Source organism: Pleurodeles waltl, chromosome 11 (genome assembly GCF_031143425.1).
Source record: "Pleurodeles waltl isolate 20211129_DDA chromosome 11, aPleWal1.hap1.20221129, whole genome shotgun sequence".
NCBI classification, from domain to species: domain Eukaryota; kingdom Metazoa; phylum Chordata; class Amphibia; order Caudata; family Salamandridae; genus Pleurodeles; species Pleurodeles waltl.
This window is the reverse complement of record NC_090450.1, coordinates 675,202,823-675,224,383: the sequence shown is the minus strand read 5'-3', so window position 1 is coordinate 675,224,383 and position 21,561 is coordinate 675,202,823. Positions and strand designations below refer to the sequence as shown.

Genomic DNA, 21,561 nt, shown 5'->3' with positions numbered 1-21,561 from the left:
CAAACATTACCGAAGGGTGCTGTTTGAACTGTAGTACCACCTCATGAGGTTTAATAAACTTTGTCTTTTATTTCAGTTTCTGTGCCAACTTCTTCCTATATTGTCTGAGGACTTTGTGCAAAGAAGGGCGCACCCCTTGCACTAGTAGGCCTTGCTGAGGCTTACTTCGTCAAATGAACCATAATTGATCTGACTTCACCCCAGAACTACTACATCACCCGATGAAAAGTATGGTCCTGATGTACTATTCCAATTTGCAAACCAGGGAGGCACAATTGCACACCAACTGCTTTGCAAATGCTGGCTCCTCAATTACAAGTTCACGAGGTGCCTTAGGTATATGATATTCTGTTAACTAATGACAAAAAAAAAAGTCATTTTTCTATATGTAAAATTTGTTTTTATTGGGGTTCGGCTGAAAATTCATCTTCTTTAATACAGAGGAAACAGTTAACATGCTGCTTTCAGCACAGAATAATTAAGACACCTGTGCAAGCCACATGCAAACAAAGTTATATACCCATTTTACAGCAGACATTACTGAACTTCTCTACTGAATGAAAAGGCAGGAGAAATCTAGTTATCCAGAGTGTTGTAAATTAGAGAATGTACAAAACAGAGCTTCAGCTTTAGGAACGCTAGAGGGCGTTTGGCTACATTCAATGAGAGGTTCAGAACAATTTAAAGAGAAGGCCAGAACCATACATGAACAGGGAGGACAAACTTTCAAGCATGCAAAACTCAGCTCCGAAAGAGATAGCCTCCCCTATTCATTTAATGATACCGCCGTGCCTGTTCTAGAGTAGAAATGACTTACTAGAGCATTCTGTTGCTTATGTGTCAGCTCATTCTCAAGCATGCTTCAACAACTGTCTAAAACCTAACGTACAAGGTCTTCTTGCATGAGTCAGGTATTTAAGAAGTTGCTGATTCTGTTGATGGTGGAGATTGTTTTTATTTAGGTGGATCATGCAGGGTTATGTTTATAGTCTGGAGTAGCTAACGGGGGCCCTAGAATTCTGAGGAAAAGAAGAACAAGCTGACACTGGCACAACAGTCGCAGTTTGTTGCCAATCGCATAGTTCTGAATTGGTGTTGTGAGAGGGGAATGTGCTCTCTGCCTCTCTACAATAACTGATCACTACATCTCTGACTGATTTGGATGAAGGCAGGCCCCTGGGTAACACAGTCACCTCCTAGGAGCCAGTCAGATTACCTAATTGGTGGAGAAACAACGCACAGCATGATTCTGCCTTTAAGCAGCAAGGGATTACTGGAGAGTCCTCCTTTGGGTGAGGGGAGGCATCAGTGTGGCAGTGACAGCTCGTGGCCATTCAGTGTACACCACTGGTGGAGAGATGGGGAAAGGCATGCATTTTGCCTCCGAGCAACAATTATTCACTGTAGAGTCTGTCTCAGCTTTGGATGGGGCAGATGAAGGTCCACCCTAATGGCCATTCAGACTATGGTCAGGAATAGAAAAGGTACAGTAGTTGGCTACCCAAACACAGTGCCTCACCGTAAGGTTTTTCTCTTGTTATGGTATACCAGGTATTTAGCGGCACTAACTGGTGAGAGATAGGATGGTAGTGATAAGGCTATAATAGGAAAGGCCTAGATTGATCCAGACACATAATTGCAGTGGTTGCCTCTACTAGATAGAGGATGAAGAAATTATGCACACTGACATGGATGTGCGTGCATTCTGCCTACTTACTCCACATGACAACTTTAGTGGGTACCAGTGGTCTCAGATGAACGGAGCAGGAGGTATTACATATAACAACAGTTAGACTTACTTCCTATGAATCAGTTGTAAACATATAAAGGAAAGCTTTATGTGAGGATGACCTCTTCTTAAATAGGAGAGGACATTTTCCTTAATGGAGGACCCTAAAGTGTGCACCCCACGTATAACAAAAAATAGAAAATGAGAAAATGTACTCTCCACAGCTGTGTAGGCTATATATACACACAGACACAGTCCCCTTGCTGCCCTTTCAGAACTGCTTGAACAACAGTAAATTCATAGGATCTGATCCTCCGCTCACTGAGCTACAAAGTAGAGGAGAAGTAGGACAGTGATAACCAGTAGGGGGTTTGTGAAGAAGAGCTGCACCCCATTTCTTGTACGGTACTCGCTCCGGCATATCTGGGTTATCACCTGAGACTTCACTCGAAGCTCCACTGGGTCAACCTCGCTGGAATTCTTCCCTTCATCATTCTTATAAATGTATTCTGTTGCAGTCATGTTGTAGCAATCAGTTACAAAGCGTTCCTCGGTGACTGGGCGTTTGTCGATGTAGTTAGGGCGGTAGACGCGGTCTGGCATCCGTCCAGAATATTGGTTGTAATAGTAGTAATCGTCTGGGTTATCGAATTGGTACCGCATCCTCCCTACTGCATTGCCCAGCATAAAGCCCCCAATGCCACCAGCGACAGCACCTGCAGCTGCGGCCCCTGCCACCATTTTCATGTTGGGCTTAGGTTTGTGTGGCTTCCATTGCTTGTTGAAGTTGCTGCCGGAGGGGTTGTAGTTTTGATTTGGATAGCCCCTATTGTTCCAATTGGTTCCACTGTTCCAATTAGTCCAGGTGCCGCCAGTGTTTCGGTTGTTGCTTCCCCAACCCCCTCCGGTTTTGCTCTTGCCTCCTTTCTTGGCGATGGATGTTTCAGCCCATATGATTACAATGAGAACCAGGACCCAGCAGATCATCGATCTTTGTCCCATGACTACTGACCTACAAGTGAGAGAAAGAAAGCACATTTTTGTATGGATCTCTTAACTTATTTCTTTATTAATTCTACAGATTCCTAGCTAAGGAATAGAAACGTGTGTGTAAATTCTACTTACCTGTAACAAAAATAATCACAAAGGACAAGTCAAGGCCTAATTATGTGGGCTTACAATATGCGTTCCACCACATAGTTTTTAAAGGAGACACTGTTTTTTATTTTTCTACCCAATACTTATATGGACGAATATGTCCACTTTTTCCCACTCAGGCAAAGTATGGAGCAACTGTGTACTCACAAACAGGATTTAAGTGTGTTTATATCTGTGTTTGGGACACAGGGCACTTCCTAATGGATCCAACGCTAGATGTGAGGTGGCGTCAGGTCTTACAATGCTTGCTGTCACGGCATGTGAGAGAACATATGGAAACACCCGGAAGGAGCACGTCGCTGATCATGTGCTTGCTGGGATGTGTCCGATTAGTTAAGAGATTTATTGCTACACAGGTGCATAAATACCCAGCTGCTGGGATAACTCTATGTAACAGAGCCTGTGTTGCCTGGGGTGATCATGACAAAATGCAGATAAGATTGAACTTGGTCATGGGAAAGAGTTATGATAGTATTGATTCCTGAGACTGTTATTTGTTTTTTAAGTCAGGGGATGTCAGGAGTAGGAGAAGCTAAGATTCTTAGGGAGTAATGGCCACTGATGGCTGCAGATCTACCCAGCAGTGGCTTGTACCTTTTTTAAGTGGTCGGGCAAGTGAAGTGCCCCACAACTTTGCAAAAAAAAAAAAATATTCCCTCAAAAACCCCAACATAAACCACCCTGCCCTAAATCCCAAATAACACTATAACACAAACACTATATGTACATGCACTACACATTTACATGCAGTACATGCGTACCTAACGTTTCACACATGGATTACACAAACTTTACACATTAAAAAAAAAAAATGCACTAACCCACGGGCTGCACATCCTCCTCCATGTGCTTCTGCAGTCCCATGCTGGAAAAGCTCCCCTAAACAATCCAGGTGCTGCTCTCATGCTGTTAACCAGCATAAAAGAAGTGTTTGGATTAGGTGAAGCGTCCTGAAGGCCTGTGTCTGGTCTCCACCCAGTTGTCTTAGACAGCTGAGTGGAGAACTTCAAAATATGCAGGCCACTTTGGCCGGCGCAAAACAGCCGGCCACAATGACATGCCCATTTGATGCATCCCGCCAGGTACTGCTCCAGTTCTCTGCTGCCTGGAAGCAGAGTCAGTCCTCTGTTGGCGGCAGCAGAGAACGCGCCCAGCATGTTTCTGGGCTAGTGTGCACTGCGAGGGAAAAAATAAAATGACAATGAAATCTTTTAATTGCCATTCTATTTTTTCCTGCACAGCTCACAGCGGGCGGGGGGCGACACGGCCCGCTCTCGAGAAGAAACGGCCACTGAATCCACCCCACCCTCCAAACAGCAACACCAGTAGTTAATGTAACTATCCTTTTTGCCTGCTTCTCTGGTAAGAACTCTTCAGCTTGCAGGTGTCCCCTACCTGGAAGCAGAGTCAGTCCTCTGTTGGCGGCAGCAGAGAACGCGCCCAGCATGTTTATGGGCTAGTATGCACTGCGGGGGAAAAAATGAAATGAAATCTTTTAATTACAATTCTATTTTTTCCTGCGCAGCTCACAGCGGGGGGGGGTGACGCGGGCCGCTCTCGAGAAGAAAACACCACTGAATCCACCCCACCCTCCAAACCGCAACACTAGTGGTTAATGTGACTATCCTTTTGCCTGCTTCTCGGAAAGGAACTCTTCAGCTTGCAGGTGTCCCCAATCTCACTTTTTTCACTGAAGTGTGGGTACCTACCACTAGTACTACTACATGAAGATGTCATTTAACAAGGTCATACTTGAGGGGTTCATAAGAGAGGCCAGACAAATAGCAATCTGATGCAGGAAAAACTGAAAGATGTGGACAGACGTTTGAGAGGGGCAGACACAGCTGACACAGGAGTCCCTTAAAAATGTACAGCATGGACAATACTTGACATATACTTTCACCATCTCAGATCCCATGATTCCTGAATGAAATTCGGCAAGTAAGTGACATTGATGGTCCCAGATGGGACATTTGCTGTTGGATGGGATTTCAACATAGTATATCCGTGGATGAACATATGCAAACTGGTTTCTGGGGAACATGATATGGCGGGAAAGATATCTTGGAGACAGAAGCATGGAAGTCAGATCACCAAAATGCCAGGTGTAGCGAAATTGACATCACACGCCCTATGGGATTTCAACATAGTATATCCTTGGAGGAACATATGCAAACTGGTTTCCGGGGAACATGATATTGCGGGAAAGATTTCTTGGAGAAAGAAGCATGGGAGTCAGATCACCAAAATGCCAGGTGTAGCGAAATTGACATCACACGCCCTTTGACCTTCACTTTCAGTCAAACACACATACTTACGCATATACACACACATTCACACTATTACACTATTACACAATCTCTGTCACGTAAACACACACTCACCTGCAAGCATGTCCACATTATAAATTTTCAAGCTTTGTTACTTAGCTCAGCTATCAGGGAAGGTCTAATTCCAGCCAAACGGCCCCCAGTTTTATTACACTAATAGTGAATAACTTAATATTATTCACTATTAGTGTTATAAAAAATGAATAGAAAATAAAAAGAGTGGAGCTCCAACCAACGTCCATAAGAAGAAGCTGCCACTGTGTTCCTGGCACTGATTTTGCAACCTCTAATGCCAGGGGTCGCAGCTGTAACCTTTGGTGAACTTTTAATGATGCCAATCAATAGGAGCTTTACATTCTTTTCTCTTGAACACCCTCACTCTCAAGACCTGACTAATACTTCATGCCAAGCACTGAACGTCATCCGATTAGAGAGGCAGAAATATTACCCAGACTAACTGTGAGGCAGGTGCCAAATAGGTATGAAACACTGTGGTGTACTCCTGATTACAGGATAAGGTAATGTGGGCAAAACGTTTTTAAACATTGCAAGAAATATAAAGGAAATTTTGTTGTTCCAGGGACTTGCTACTTGGGTAGCCATGGCAAATTATATTGCACAGTGTACAATGAGAGAATGGGCTTCTGTATAATGTAATTCTACTTCTAGATTTCACATTGATGGGCCACAAATGACAGGCTACATTTACATTTGGCGAGCCGTCTATCACCCGGGAAAATCAGAACTCACCAATACATGAACTATGGAGAGACATCCCACCACAAAATACTACCAACTAAGTCAGCAGTCATACATGCATGGAATAAAGTGACACGGGTAGTGATGTGGGTGGTCAGATCATGCCAATTAAAAATTTGAGTCGCAAATGCTGAATTGCTAAATGAGGATCATGGAATTAATTTTATGTTAGCTTTGGGGAGATTCTCTACGTCCCAAAAGTTCAAAGAATGGAAGGAGGAGTACGTTTTAGGGAAAGAGATTGCTTACCTACTACCTCAGCATTCTTCCAGGGCATGCTGTAACTTAAAACTGGTGATGGATATCTCTCCATCAAGTGATGAAATGTATTTTGAAATAGGCGCATCAAGAAAATGGCAGCCTCCTGCAGGGTCCCCCTTCAATGGGGAACTGAGACCCGATGGCTGAGCAGAAACCTTCAGAAATGACCTACGGCCAGTGGTGTGAATGGGGCAATTTTTAAAAGTGCCACTGCAAACATGCTGAATGGGGCCAACACTAAAAGCTGCACCCCTTACCAAGTGGTGCATATTAATAAAAGAGAGAAGAGAAAAGGCACAAGAAAATGCCAGAGGAAAGAGGTAAAATGGCAGAAAAACAGTCAAACAGCATGTTGGAAGTAAAAAAAGAGGCTGTATTTGCAATTTAAATGAATGCACAGATACATACAGTGTGAAGAAAACACCTCAGAGGTTCACACGGGCAGGATTCAATGTTTATCAAATGCAGCTCACAAACTTTACATATTTTTTCAGCATCAATATCGTCTGATCACATATAGCCAGCTTCAATTTGTGCAGTCAGTGAGAAACATAGGCCCAGCCTGCTATTGGTGGTATCCCACCAGAACATTAACTATGAACGTGATACCGCTCTGAGCCATTAGAGGTGGTTGGTCACTTTGGACTCAATAATTCCATGTCTGTAGACACTGGGCCAGGTTTTAGCGAGTGCAGATCCGCACCTGGTCAGACCACTAAAGGGACAGGGGCTGGGCCTGCGGGCAGGAGTACAGCCCTGCCCCTGTGCAATGCAAGCAGCAATATGGGGAAAGCATATAACGCTCTCCATGACCTACCCCAATTCTGCCCTGCTCCGAATCAGAGATTTCAGCCTCCCATTATCCCCATCCCAAAGTTCATCGACTTCAAAATCAGGGTGATACTCATAACATGAATTTGTTTAAAGACAGAGAAGACACGAAAAACAGCACTCGTGAGTCCCGGATGTGACTTCTCCAGCATTTCTCAGCGAAACGTGGAATTTAAAACAAGAGGAACCAATATGAAACTATAAGAGGAAAGGTGGCTAAGACAGTATTTTCTTTTAGCACTTTAAGTGCTTTGTTAAGCGCACAAATCATGTCCCTTTACAGACACTTAGGGAGCCAAATCCCCAATCCACAATTTGGACGCATTTCAGATAAGATCTAATTTATTCGTCAGTTACTGAATGGCGCCTGTCTGTTTCAATCTTTAAACACCATGAGCTAATAACAGTGAAAGCTGCAGGGTCCTTCTTTGACCAATCATTGGAGAACAGTGAGGACTGGGTTAGATGCCCGGGTGCAACTGAACTGAATGTGAATGAATGAATGAATAAATGAATGAATGCAAGGAAGATCCATATGTAGAGCGCGAACAGCTGCTCCCAAAAAACACATCCCGATACTAAGCCAACAAGAAACTGACATTCAAATACATCTCTCTAAAAAGGAAGATCCTCAAACCCCGTTTTAAACGCCAATTCCATTTTAGTTTCCCGTAATTACTTTGGCAAAGCATTCCACAGCTTGCCTGCCCACAGGACAAAAGATATGCTGCCCATTCTGGTCTTTCATACCTTAGGAATACAAAGAAAGTACTAGTTAGCTGACCGATTTGCTCTGTTTGGGGCATACAGTTTAACTCGATCCTGAAGGTAAGTGGGGCCTTTTTTATGCAGTGCTTTGTGAGTGATCATTAGAGCTTTAAATTTGATTTGTCATCTGACAGAAAGCCAATGTAGTGCCTTCACACCACCACAAATGGACTACCTTTTATGATCATTCAGAATTGGCATAGTCATGCCTGGCTGTAGTAAGAGCATGGACAATGTCTTTCTGCGTATCTATGGGTAGAAACCTAAAAAGTATTTTTTTTTAGCGCTTTAACACCGAGAAACAGGTTGCTGTTAGGGCCCGTATCTGTGGCTTAAAAAATAGGTCTTTGTCAAATTTCACCCCCTATGTTTCTGGCCACCATCGTGATTGGGGGCCTCCCTAATACTTCGGGCACAGACGTCTAACGTCCAAAGGGGAAGAATGGCGATTCTTTAAGGTTTACTGTATAAAGAATCAGGATTTTATTAAAGACAAGGAGGCTAGCATTATGCATTAAACTTTTATTCACTTCTTCTAAGCAGAAACCCAATAAAAGTGTCAAATAGAACCTTAACAGCATCAAAATAGAAAAAACAGAATGTTCAACTCCGGATAAACTGTGTGTCCTGCATTTTGATCCTCTTTTGTTTGAAATCTTCTTCCCCTCCAGAATCCACTTAGGTTGAAATTATCCCTTCTTAAGACTCTGTAAAAAAAAGGTCATGAATAAATAACTGTAAATCATAAATCTTTCTCTATTTATTCTTTCCCCCCTTTCCTCTCTTTTTCTTTTTTTTCAGAAAGTAAAATACACAGAATTCACTATTCCACCAATCCTAGGGAAGGGTGGGTGGTATAATGGTAGCCTCCTTGTCTTTAATAAATTTAATAAAATCCCAATTCTTTATACAGTAAGCCTTTAAGAATCACCATTTTATGTCAAGACAGGAGGCTAGAATTATGCATGTTTAAAGTCATGCAAACACACATTTTGAAACATGATCTATAGATTTAAAATAGAATTTCCTAAACGTTTCTGCTGAAGACCAATCAGCAGCCTTCATAATATAATCCAAATTTCCTCCCATCATACAAACCTTACTTGCTATAGCTCCACTCACCGAATGAGCTGTGAACTTAGAAATATCCAAACCAGCCTCCTTCATAGTACCTTTCACCCATCTTGCAACAGTAGGGTTTGATACCCCTTTAAAAGGCTTTACATAGGAAATCAAAAGTTGCTCAACCTCTGCTCCTCTTCTTTCCAACATCCTAGATTGATACTCTTTCAAACAACGAACCACACAAATCTTTGGATATTCATAAAAAATTGATAAAATATCGTAACAGACATTGTACGCTTACACACTTCAAAGAACACCCCAGTTGGCTGAAAAAATCTATGGGAGACTTCCAAAGCCCTCTCTGAAACCCTTCTAAAAGATATCAGACATAGTAAAATCACTAACTTCCAGGAAATCTCTGTTTCTTTCAAATACTTATTAGTTGGCCGCCTCTGAAATAACTCGAAAACCAAATTAAATTCCAAAGGACATGATATTTCGAAGTAGGTGGACGTTTCATAGGAATTCTTTTCATCACCCTACAAACCAAAGGACTCTTACTAATGGATACTCCCTGTATAAGAACATGACCTGCAGCTACAGCCGATCTGTTGCAATTAACTGTTCTGCAAGATCTACCCTTATCAAACTGTTCTGCTAAACAATTCGCTACTTGAACATCATCCACCTCCACGGGATCCAAACTCTTTTGTAAGCACCAACGAGACGAAACTTTCCAACACTTCTACACCTCTTTTTTGTCCCCGGTGCCCAGGATTCATCCAATAAACCTGTAGCTGATTCCTAAAGGTCTGTGAACTCTCTTGAATGCCTGATATCCTCCAAACTAGAAGGTTCAGAGAACCCGACACCACTAAGGGATGTTCTTCGCCATCTGCACTTGACAACAGACCTTTGCAACACCTTATTAAAATCAGATATTTCACTACCATCTCCATCACCATTGGAAACCAGAGATGAGCTGTCCAAAAAGGAGTCACCAGGACTAATTGACACCGTTGACGTCTCACCTGCAACAATACCCTCTGAATCATCAAAAAAGGTGGAAAATAATAACCCCTCATTCTGCTCCAATCCTGCATAAATGCATCCACTGCATAAGCACCCGGATCAGCTCTCCAACTGACATATTTTGGCAACTGAAAGGTTATCCTGGAAGCAAACAGATCTACCTCCAAAGGACCCATAACCTGATTGATTTCCTTGAAAAAATCCTCCCTTAATTTCCAATCGCTGAAGTCCCTCATCTGACGAGAATTCCAATCTGCTATAACATTTTGTACACCTGGCCAATATTCTGCCCTTAAACTTATTTTGTGATCCAAGCAGAAACCCCACAACTCTTTGCCAATTCCGCCAATTTTCTGGATTGTGCTCTTCCCAATTTGATTATGTATGTCACTGCAGTGACATTGTCCATTGTCAAAAGTACAGCTCTCCACTTCAGGACCTCGTTGAAACTCTGCAAAGCAAACATTCCTGCCTGTAATTCTAAACAATTTATATGTTTCTCTTTTTAAAAAAATGTCCACATTCCACCTGTTTCCAATCCCATACAATGAGCACCCCATCCAATTTTGCTTGCATCTGTTTCTAATAATAAATCTGGTTTTATCCCAAAAACTGCTCAAGCATTTCGTGCATCCTGATTCTCTTTCCACCAAATTAACTCCTCTCGTGCCTCTTGAGATATGGATACCCAATCTCCGTACCACAAACCTTTCCTTAAACCAGTCACCTTTAGACGCTGTAATGCTCTTTAATGCATTGGACCTGGAAAAATAGCCTGAAAAGACGAAGACAGAAGCCCAATCATGTGTGCCAAATCTATCAAAGACGCCAGTCGCTTCTTCACTAAAGACTGTATTCCTTGTTTTATCTTCTTCACTTTCCTTACCAGCAGCTGTAACTGACATAACTCTGTATTCACTATGAAACCTAAAAATTAGATTCTCCTCATAGGGATCAACACAGATATCTCCACATTTATAATGAAACCTAAATTTTCCAACAAATCCTTTACAAGACACAAATGCTCCTTCAACCTCTTAATTCTTGATTTAAAATCAATATATCGTCCAAATATATTATCATTCTCACAACTCTTTCTCTGAGAAAACCAACCACTGGTCTCAATACCTTTGTGAAACACCAAGGCGCTGAGGCCAGACCAAAGGGCAATCTTTGAAACTGAAATAACTGGTTTTTCCACCTGAACTGCAAAAACCTCTGACTGCATTGCGCTATTGGAATTGTAAAGTAAGCATCCTTGGGATCCAACTTTACCATCCAATCTTGCTCTTGTAAAAGATCTCATAAAAGAAGAATTCCCTCCATTTTTAAATGATTGTAAGACACAAAGTGATTCAATTTCCTCAGCTTGATCACCGGTCTCCAACCCTTGTCTTTCTTTTCCACTACAAACAAAGTGCTTACAAAACCTTTCTCCTGCTCCTCCAACTTCATAATCACATTCTTTGAGAAACATCTGGGTTATTTCCATATGAACAATCTGTTCCAATTCCCTGTACTGGTTCTCGTTCTAACTTTATTACATAACCCTGTATTGTTTGCAAAACCCACACATCCTGAGTGATTATTTCCCAATTATCTTTGAAATACTTCAATCTTCCTCCTACACCTATAGGGATAGAAGTAGAAACAGTCTTTATACTCACCCTGACTTTGTACAAAGCTCTTGCAACACGACCACGTCCTCTCCATCTATGGGGATAGAATTGCGAACCTCCATGGTTCCCTCTGAAGAAGCCTGATCCTTGATTCTGATATTGGGCCCTCTCCTACCAACCCTCCCATATAAATTACTGTTTGCAAAAACTCTCTTCATAGAGAAATGTGCCTTATCTAACCTAATAAACATGCATACATATAGTGACAATGCCTTGACCATGCTATCACCAACTAAAAGTCCATGAGCCTCCTCAGAAGATTCTTTATTAGCCAAATCTGATAATTTGGGGTTTATATGCATTAAGACCGTTTTCCTTCTCTCTGCCAAAAGCCCTGCGTTTGCATTTCCAATAAAAACAAATCGCTCTCTGACACCAACCTTGTAACAGATGCACATCCAAATTCTTCGTCTTCAAGTACGCATGCATCATCCACTGTGTCAAATAGCCTACCCAAAGGACCCAGCACATCAAGCAATTTATCCTGAACATGTTTCAAAGACTTTTCCAATCCCTTTCTTGGATCTCTACCTAACCTAAATAAATAAGTTAGCATCTCCGGATCCAAATTTGATGTTAAACACACCTTCTCATCAATGACGGGCCTGGAACACTCTGCCCTCATTATGTTTCTTTCATCTCTCTCTAGAGGTTTGCGTAATCTAGCCTTGATATAACTGGCCACATGGTCGAGGGGCCACCATTCTTTCCCTCGTGGATGCCTTATATGCTTGGACTCAAATAACTTCTCACCTAACGGATCTATTAAATCCTCACTACTCTTAGTTCTAATATTACTTCCCAACTAGTCCTTAAGATCATCTTTATATTCCAGATCCAAAACATATTCGTCAACATCATCATTATCATGTTCCTCTTTTAAATAATCTTTTTCAGCGCCAAGCTGACTAGCCATTGTAATGCTTAGGGTACATCTCTTTTTTGAGCCGCTTTGAACTCCAAGTTTTTCGTGCATCTCTACTAAATGCTTTCTTTTAATTAAACATTTACCTCCTGGACCTCTAAAACGGTCCTCATCCTCAGATAAAGAATACAATTCTTCCTTTCAATACCTTTCCTTTTTCCCAAAGCCTGCTTCACTGAGTCCTGAACCCCTGCCTTTAATTCCTCAGAAACGATTTTCCTAATGAAATCCTCCTGAGTACCTTCTTTTTCCTTATTAACTTCAGACATCCTTCCCAAATTAAAAAATATATTTTTTTTCTTTCAGAAAAATAATGTAATAATGATTGAAACACCTTAATAATAACCCTTGTGTGTATCTGTAACTTTTCCTTGTAACGAACCACCAACGGTGATGCGTTACCTTGGATACACACAGCTACAGCAATCAGCTTAAAAAATAAGCTGAATTGCTTATAACGTGCCCAACCTCCTTTTGAAACAAGGAACAAACCGCTTCCTCAAATCGGATCCGATGCTCTGACATGTCAGCGCGTCATACAGCAGAGGCAAAGAATGTTGGAACGTTAATTCCTCTAACCTCCCTGAACAGCCCTATGTGGTTGTTCAGAAAGCGTCATGCTCTCGAGCAGAAAAAAAACGAAGACCATGCCTTGCACTTTCAGCGCTACAAGAAAAACGAGTAAAAGTAAGACAGCCACTTACCTTTTGAATATAAATCACTATATTAAACCGCCTGAAACACACAAAAAAACGATATCACAACGAAATAAGTTCTACATAAACGACAACTAAATGTTGAAAACAACTACCCCTAATTTATTTATTTTTTATATTATTCTTAAAACCTGAAAATAATGTCTTACCAAAACTAATTCTACCCAGAAATTGGGTAAAAACATACATAAAATATAATCACATACACTAACCAATAAGTAACCAAAACTATCAGTTACATACACTTATCTGCTCAGAAGTAACAAACAAAAGAGGATCAAAATGGAGGACACACACTTTATATGGAGTTGAGCATTCTGTTTTTTTTATTATGATGCAGTTAAGGTTCTATTGGATACTTTTAAAGGGTTGTTTCTCAGAAGAAGTCAATAAAAGGTTAATGCATAATGCTAGCCTCCTGTCTTGAGATAAAATCCCCAAAGATCAGAATCTCTGGCTTCTCCAAGTTTAGCTTAAGGCAACTGTTATACATCCAATTGGCATCTGAGGTGAGGCAACCCTGAAAAGTGGTACGATCATGTCATCCAATTGCTGGAAGGCTAGCATCAACGGGGTGTCATCTACAGATGACACAACATTGAAGCCCCATTGCTCTACTTCCTGTGTCAGTGGTGCCATGTAAATATTGGCCAGAGTGGGACTTAATGCTGAACCTTGGGGCACATCTCATCTTAGTTCCATGTCTCTTGAGATAGCCGGGTTAAGTACTCAGCCTTTACTCTGTTGGATAGGAAGGATTTAAAGAACCTCCAAGCTTTATACTCAATTCCTCATCTTCCATTCTCTTAAGGAGAATCTAGGGGGTCACTGTATCAAATGCCACAGAAACGTTAAGCAAAAAGTTCATCGCCTTTTTCCAAGGCAGAGATTGGTTCTAATTAATTCAGTGTTTTTTAACAGAGCTACTTCACTACCAAAACCAGATCGAAACCCACATTAAGAGGGATGGAGAAACTTCTTTTTCGCAATAAATCTGGTAATCTGGCCATTAACTAGTTTTTCCAGCATTTATAAGGAGATCAGTCTGTATCTATGTAAGCAGAATTGGTCTGTAATTGCCTTTTTAGTAAAGGCAGCACTAATACCTTTTTCCACACAAGGTGCACCATTTCTTTTAGCAAATACATGCTAAATGGTGTGTTAACGAGACCATTAATGGAAGGAGTAACACAAACTAGAGTCTTGGGAGGGCAATGATCCAAAGGGTATCATGAACTTGCTTTTAAAATGCTAGCTTCTGAATTTGCCAAGGAAATCTTCTCAAAAGCTGCAAGTTTATTGTTAGTGTACAAAGTAATTCCATCCATGTTTGCCCTAGAGACACAACCCCTATTTGCCTCCTGTAAATTAGAATAGGTGTTTTCCACTTTCTCTTGAAAAAATCCGAAGAGGTCATCGAGCAAAGTTTGAGATCAGCTTGAGGAATTAGGAAAGACCTAACTATCCCAAAGATTGATCTAGGAGCATTTTCGTCTGCTGTGCTTTCTTTAGCGAAGGCATCAGCTTTTACCTTTTTTATGTTTAACAAAAGGATATGAGTAGCTTTAAAAGGCAATTTGCCTTCCTACAAATAGGATAATCTCCCCTGCGTCTCCAGTTGTTTACATTCACTATTCTCAGCTAGCAAAGCCGAAGTAAACCAGACAGCCAAGGGGAACGTTCCTTTTTGTAGTGCCTCCTTTTGAAGAAACCAGCTTATCCCCCCCTTAATCAAGGGCTGTATGAAAGAATTAAACTGCCTCATCCACTCCATCTGTGAACCCTGGGCTGAATATGCTCTCACAAAACCAGCAGCATCATGTCAGTAATTAGATGTCACGGCCGTATAGATCGTATCGACCTGTTGGGCTTAAATCTTTCAGAAGGCGTGGACAGGGAAAACGGGACTAGGCAGTGATCGGACCAAGTTATTGGGAGAGGATATTCTGTCATCAGCTAGGAAATATTAGAGAAAATAAAGTCTAGCTTGTGCCCTAATTTACGGGTGGCATCAATGACTGTTTCCATAAGATTAAGGCTTGCCATTGCATTTACAAATTTCTATGCCTCTTTAAATTTTGGGTCACCTTTATGCAGATTGCAATCACCAAACCAAGTGAAATGTGAGCATTGCATGTAATAGGGAGCCACACCGTTAGCAAGCAGTTCTCCAAAACTAGAGGAGTACTTGGGAGAGGAATGGATTGGGGGACCCAGATACGGTGATAGATTCGCATTCCAGAGAGGGAGACGTTTCCATGTAATGTATTGTCATAACACCGCTGCAAGAGTAATTATGGTTTTATAGATAAGTGTAAATACATTCAAACAGAGCTAGGAGGTCAGGATTAATTTTTCATCAAAACCATAATCTTGTCAGCGTACGATACTCTAGGGTTTCTAAAAAGGGATAGAGAGAGGCAGTGCTTAATTTAGCTGGTGAGGCTACTCATTTTTCGGCACGTACTTTTAGTCACTTGACATTTCCCCGACAGCAAGAAAGGCATAAAGATAACAAAGGGGAAAGAAGAAGTAAGAAACAGATTGAAACCATTTTCAAAAGGGGAAAGCAGGAAGCTAAAAAAGTGAGGTAAAAGGGACAGGGAGTGTCTGGAAGTGGACTACAGGGGCATGTGGTCAGCGGCCTTACAAAACCACAGGGGGGCTCCTGCAAGGCGAGGGGCCATCATTATCCATTCCCTTCCTACCTTGCTGCTTCTGAGTGTTTTATTTGTTTGTAGCTGGCCAGTCTGAGTGGGCTCCCTCTGAGGTGAATGGTGTGGGGCTCCCACTGCACCGTGGGGCTGCGGGGGCCTCTGTTATACCACTGCATGAGGTGGATTAAAGACTGAGCAGCAGTTGTAATCGGAGCTGTGGCATTTAATTACACTGGCCGCGTGCTTCCATCTAGAGCTGTGGGCACTGGCACTCGTTCTTTTACAGATGAAGCACTTGGGGTGCGGATTACAACGGGAATTTTTGTGTTCTGTCCCTCATTTGTTTTACAGGGTTGTATTTCTGAATATCGAACCTCATAATACTGTGGTATGTTAATATCGAGGACAGAATATCGAGGGACAAAATATCGAAAGGTAAGTTCATATAGGGAATTTTAGATACTATTCATAACTGCACAGCCATATACCTTGATGTTACATGTAACACATAGGCACGGATATATGGCTTAAAGTAAAAAATCAAGACTTAATTGCCAGTTGATACTATGTCCCCGATATTCTGTTACCTTGATATTCCAAAGGTCCATATCCAGGGTACGCGCAGTTTTACAGGGCATGAAACTGTATCCTATTAATAGTTAACTATGAAACTAATCAAGGGGAATTGGCACTTTTTTTCAGTCTTGAGCCTGGTGGTGGATCTGTTGCAGAGCATCCTATTCTGCCCCAAAACGAATCGAATTTAGAATGTAATAAAAGAAAAAAAAATGTTTCAAGATGGAGGGGCGTTTCCAGACGAGACAAAATAAACCCTAAGTACGGTCTATGGCCTTCTGTGAAATGTAGTCCATTCTGTTTTTACTGCTCTTATCCTCGATGCCACGACTCTAATTAAAAGGAATATTTGTGACATCTGAAATACTTCTAAATATGAATTTTCTTCAGGCAAGTGAGCAAAATCTTCATGTTCGTTACCTCCATAATACAGGTATGTGTACATTTTCAACACAGCTAATTCGTCTTGTACATTTATTTGTCACCAGGGACTGCCTAATGCACACAATAGGCAGCATGGTTTAACTTTCAGAACATCCAAGACGAAAAGTAAACAATACCGGTAAAAGTGGTCCTAACCTAGGTTTCAAACACAGGCTGTCTCTCCTATAAGGTGACAGTCACCATCCTTCTTACTTTTTGTCCAATCTTTTTTCTAATTTTCACGTAATAAACCTATTTTTTGCTCAATGAAAACTACTATATTTACTTCAACAACCCCGTTGTTTTTATTTGCATTTACCTCCCGCAGTTTCACTTTCGTCCTTCAAATTCAGAAGGGCCTTGCTTGCTCCATCGTGCTTTCGAGATCTGCGTCCACATGAATTGTGCCAACTGAGTGGACAAGCTAGTCCGCGACGCCGTTCATGATGAGTTGTTCCTCGGGCTCTGGAGCGCGTGCACTTGCATCTCTTTGCCGTTGCCATGGAGCCGTCGAGCAAGCATCCATTATTAAAACAGGTCGAAAAACGCTACCGGCGGCATCTCAATTAGGACCGCACGCAGCATATACCGGCCTCTCCCCTTTTCAGCCAGGAAGAGAATCCGATCAATCTGTCAGATGGTGATTGTTAATTTGTCAGACTAACTTTACCACGATAAAGATCAGCTGGTTCTCGAACGGTGCACCCACACTGACATAAACACACATAAATACATTTTTTTCTCTTTATGTTGTGGCATGCAGTGCTTTGAATTTTTGTGAATACATAAGTGCGGTGCAGAACGTTTTCACGGAATAATGATATACGTTCAAGAAGTTGTTGTTGCAAAGTGGTTGGATCTGGGTGTGGCAGGTTAGGCAGCTCTGTGGGCTTATGTGTTTGCTGCTAAGAACTACCTGCAACTTAGAGGCCACCCCTTTCCGCCTGAGGGCGACGCAAGGAAAGGCATTAGGTTTGATTCACAGCAACCCTCTGTCGCGTGCAGTGTTTACCAGATACAAAATGTAGACAGTACCAATTGTTTATTTATACATTTAGCCGTGTCTGTTGGCTCGTTATGTAAGAGGATACACGGATTCATTTTACAGCAAGTACATGAATATTCTGCCTGGGTAGAAAAAGGGGACATCATTCTACTTGTATGTTACAAAATGTAAATGGCATTAAATTCCTAAATAAAAAACAGGAGGGTGCTGTGATTCTTCCTTAAGACTGTTTTGCTTACTCATTATCAAACGTTTTCTAGTGGATACAGTAGCATTTATTTTTTGCCTTCTACACTGATATTTGGATAACCTGCGGTCCACATCAAGCAAAGCACAGGTAGCTTCTCTGCCGTTTATCATTCGCTTTCCGGAATTTAATGTATTGATTTCCCCTTTTTTGACACAGAAATACGCCTTTCCAAATGCACTAAAAATAAACATTAACAATATAAATTATCTTGCCTTTAGAATAAAAAAAATGGTTACCAAGTTTCGCTAAGCAGCGGAAGCTTCCCTCTCTTGGAGAACAGATAAAGTTAAACTGGAGGGGCAGCATTGCAAGCTTCCGCCCTCATAAAACAGGGACCGCATGGGATGAGTCACAAGCAAGCACACTGACGAAGCCAATAACTCACACCTTTGGGATCTATTAGCTTTGCCAATGGTTCTAGCCCTGGTGTACAACATCTGCGATGCCATACAGCACGGCTTTAAAAAAAAAAAAAAAAAAAGTTATATGCAGCAGGGCCTCGACATTTTGTAGACATGCGCGCTGCAAGCATGCGTGCACCTACAAAACGATAAAGCACTTTTTTGCGTTTGCAGAAAAAAGTGGTGTGGGTGGTGGGAACCAACCCGCGAGGAGGAAGCAATAAAGGTGAGGCAGTACTGAGGTGGGGAAGCAACATGAAGGGATGGAGGCAACAAGAGCGGCTACGCAGTGGTGTAGCTTCAGGGGGGTTGTTTGTGGGAGTTACAGTCCCTTAATAAATGCATTTTCTGGTAACTAGTTGGGTTCAGGCGCTTTCAGGTGAGGTGTCTTTCGGATTCCACCACAACTTTTTACATACACACAGACAAAAATGCACACATGATCACTCCCCCTCTCGGTTTTGAAAGTCTTAAAAAATGTTGGTCATTGTACAAAATCTTGTGATTTCTCTCACTTAATACCCCTAACAATCCGCATTACTCTCCCCTTTCACTGCCCTTTAAGCCCCTCTCATACGCCCTGCTTGTTTTATGATGTAATTTAACATTATATTGTTGGAAAATCTGAAACTCTTTTTTTTTTTTTTTTAAATATATTTTTATTGTTTTATCAGCCAAGTGGCAACATTTAACTGAGATACATGAGGTTACATTATGTTCCATCATACATTATATTTGTAATTTTTACGTATGCACATTTTGCGAATCCAGTGCAAGTGCACTGCTGCCCGATTTGGGCCTAGAAGCCAATGCTTCCACACATGAGGTACATTCTACGTGTGCAAAGGTTATTCAGGAAACTAGAGATATAGAGAAAAAGAGTAAGATAGGAGCTAAGGCGGCACCGGAGGACCCATTCCGAGGGGGGGGGGACTAGCAGGAGGAGGGGGCGACCCCAGAGAGAGGAGGAGAGCCAGTCACCGGAGAGGCCACAGCTGCCATCCATGAGCCGTGCATAACAGTTGCGCGTACATCCCTTCAATAACGCCGCCTCAGCGCCCTGCCTTGTTATCCCAGGCCCACAGGGGACCAGCCCACCATTAGCCGTGTATTGCCGTGCATGGGCAGCTGGCCACAATAGGAGGAATCAGCAGGTTTCAAGTTCACCCGGTCCCCATGTCCTCTGGCGCACCACGAGGCTCCCACGCAGCACCCAGGGGCATACACCAAGAGCACCCGAGTTTATATTAGTATAAAATGTTTTTTTTTTTTTTTTTCTCCCCTCCCATGTGCCCCTCTAATGATCGATATGATACTGTTTTACTATGGTCATTAATGTTGTCACTTATCTCATTCTCGTCTGTTTAGGGAGGGCGTTCATCGTTTTTGTTTTCTACAGCTAACAAAAATGATTTCCATACTTCTAGGCCTTTAGCTAGTATACCCTTATCCAGTAAATTCTGTAATGTCTGTATTTCTGCTTTGGTCCATCGTGTTACCTCTTCTCGCCACTGGGTAACACCTGGGGCGCCAGGGGCCTTCCATTTCATGGCAATGAGGCGTCTGTACAGCACCAACGCCAGGGCAATGCATTTATATGTGCGTTTGCGTTTCTTGGGGTGGGGTGTTATACCCAACAGACACACCTCAGGAGTGGGAGTTAGTGGGGTGTTTGTCGATTCTGCTAGCAACGTTATTATCTCTATCCATGTGTTCCAAATTGGGAGGCATTCCCATGTCATGTGATAGAAAGTGGCCTCTTCTGTATCGCATCTGGGGCATGTTTGCGGTGAACGGGGGAACATGCGTGTTAAGCGGTGCGGAGACAGGTAAGTCTGATGCACATAATTAAGCTGTGTGTACCGAAAGCGGGGATTACGTGAAACCTCTCGTGTCATTTTCAACGCCTGCTCCCATGCATTTAAGGACAGTGGTTCCGGTAGCACATGGTCCCACTTATTTTTTGCTTGTTCCTGTTTGTGTTCCGTCTGGTTTGTCAGGATATTGTATATATTCGATATTTTTGATGGGGCGTTTGTACACTCCAGCAGCTCATGTAGCAGAGGAGAGACATCTGGTTCGGAGTTGCCATTTCTCCAATATTCACGCATTACCTGAAGAACTGCCCGTATGCTATGAATCCTCCCCTACCCAACGCGTGCCTGTCGGCTAGTGCCTCATAGGTTTGGATTTGTCCGTCCTGGTAAATATCTCCCAATGTGTGTATGCCCCTGCTGCCCCACGCATTCAGGCCCACTTTGGTTGCTAATTTTGCTAATTTCGGGAGAGCCAACAGTGGTATCCTCGGTGAGTACTGCTGATCTTTTGCGCTTTGCATCGCATAACGGCCCCAGGCCCAGTGTGCCGTGTGCAGCAGCACATTGCTAGTGTGTGCTGGGTCGGTTCGATTCATGAGGTATTGTATTATTTCTGTACCGCCGAGCTCTAACAGCACCTTCTGAGCTTCAGCCCCAGGTGGGTTACCGCCCCATGTGGATATCCAATGTATCTGGGCAGCCGCGTAGTACGCTTCAAATTTGGGGGCGCCCATTCCCCCCACCCGGAGCGGTTGGAGCACTTTTGTCAATGCGACGCGTCTACGGCCATTTCCCCATATTAGATCCGTTAATAAACTATTCAATAGTCTAAAGAATGAGCTCGGGAGTACCAAAGGCAATGACATGAAATAATAGAGTAGGCGGGGCAGCACTATCATCTTTGCTATAGCCACTCTGCCCATAGGGGATAGTGGGAGTGAGCACCAGAAGGGTAGGGAGCCCCTCGTTGATCTGATCACGTGGCCAAGGTTGCCGTCTCTAAGATCTTGACTGTCGTGGTATATATTTACACCAAGATATTTAAATGTTGTGTGGCACCATTTCAAGCCACCCAGACCCGCTGGTATTCTCATTGCCTCGGGGACTGGGCGCATAGGAAATATGCAGGATTTTGTCCATTTTACTGTTAACCCGGCCACCGAGCTAAATTTCTCTAG

At 42.4% G+C, this 21,561-nt stretch overlaps 1 protein-coding gene across 2 annotated transcripts in view; it reads right to left on the bottom strand.

Moving 5' to 3' along the window:
• Positions 1-377: 377 nt before the first annotated feature.
• PRNP (prion protein (Kanno blood group)) overlaps positions 378-21,561 on the bottom strand; it is an 86,156-nt gene continuing 64,972 nt past the window's right edge. Inside the window, exons 1-2 of one of the 2 annotated variants that reach the window (XM_069214166.1) lie at positions 17,229-17,249; positions 378-2,741 (exon numbers count right to left, since the gene is read on the bottom strand). In XM_069214166.1, coding sequence (XP_069070267.1) covers positions 2,048-2,731 — 684 coding nt within the window. In that variant the 5' untranslated portion in view covers positions 2,732-2,741; positions 17,229-17,249 and the 3' untranslated portion in view covers positions 378-2,047. Of the gene's footprint in view, positions 2,742-17,228; positions 17,250-21,561 lie in introns of those variants that run through there. The other variant, XM_069214165.1, reaches the window with a different exon arrangement.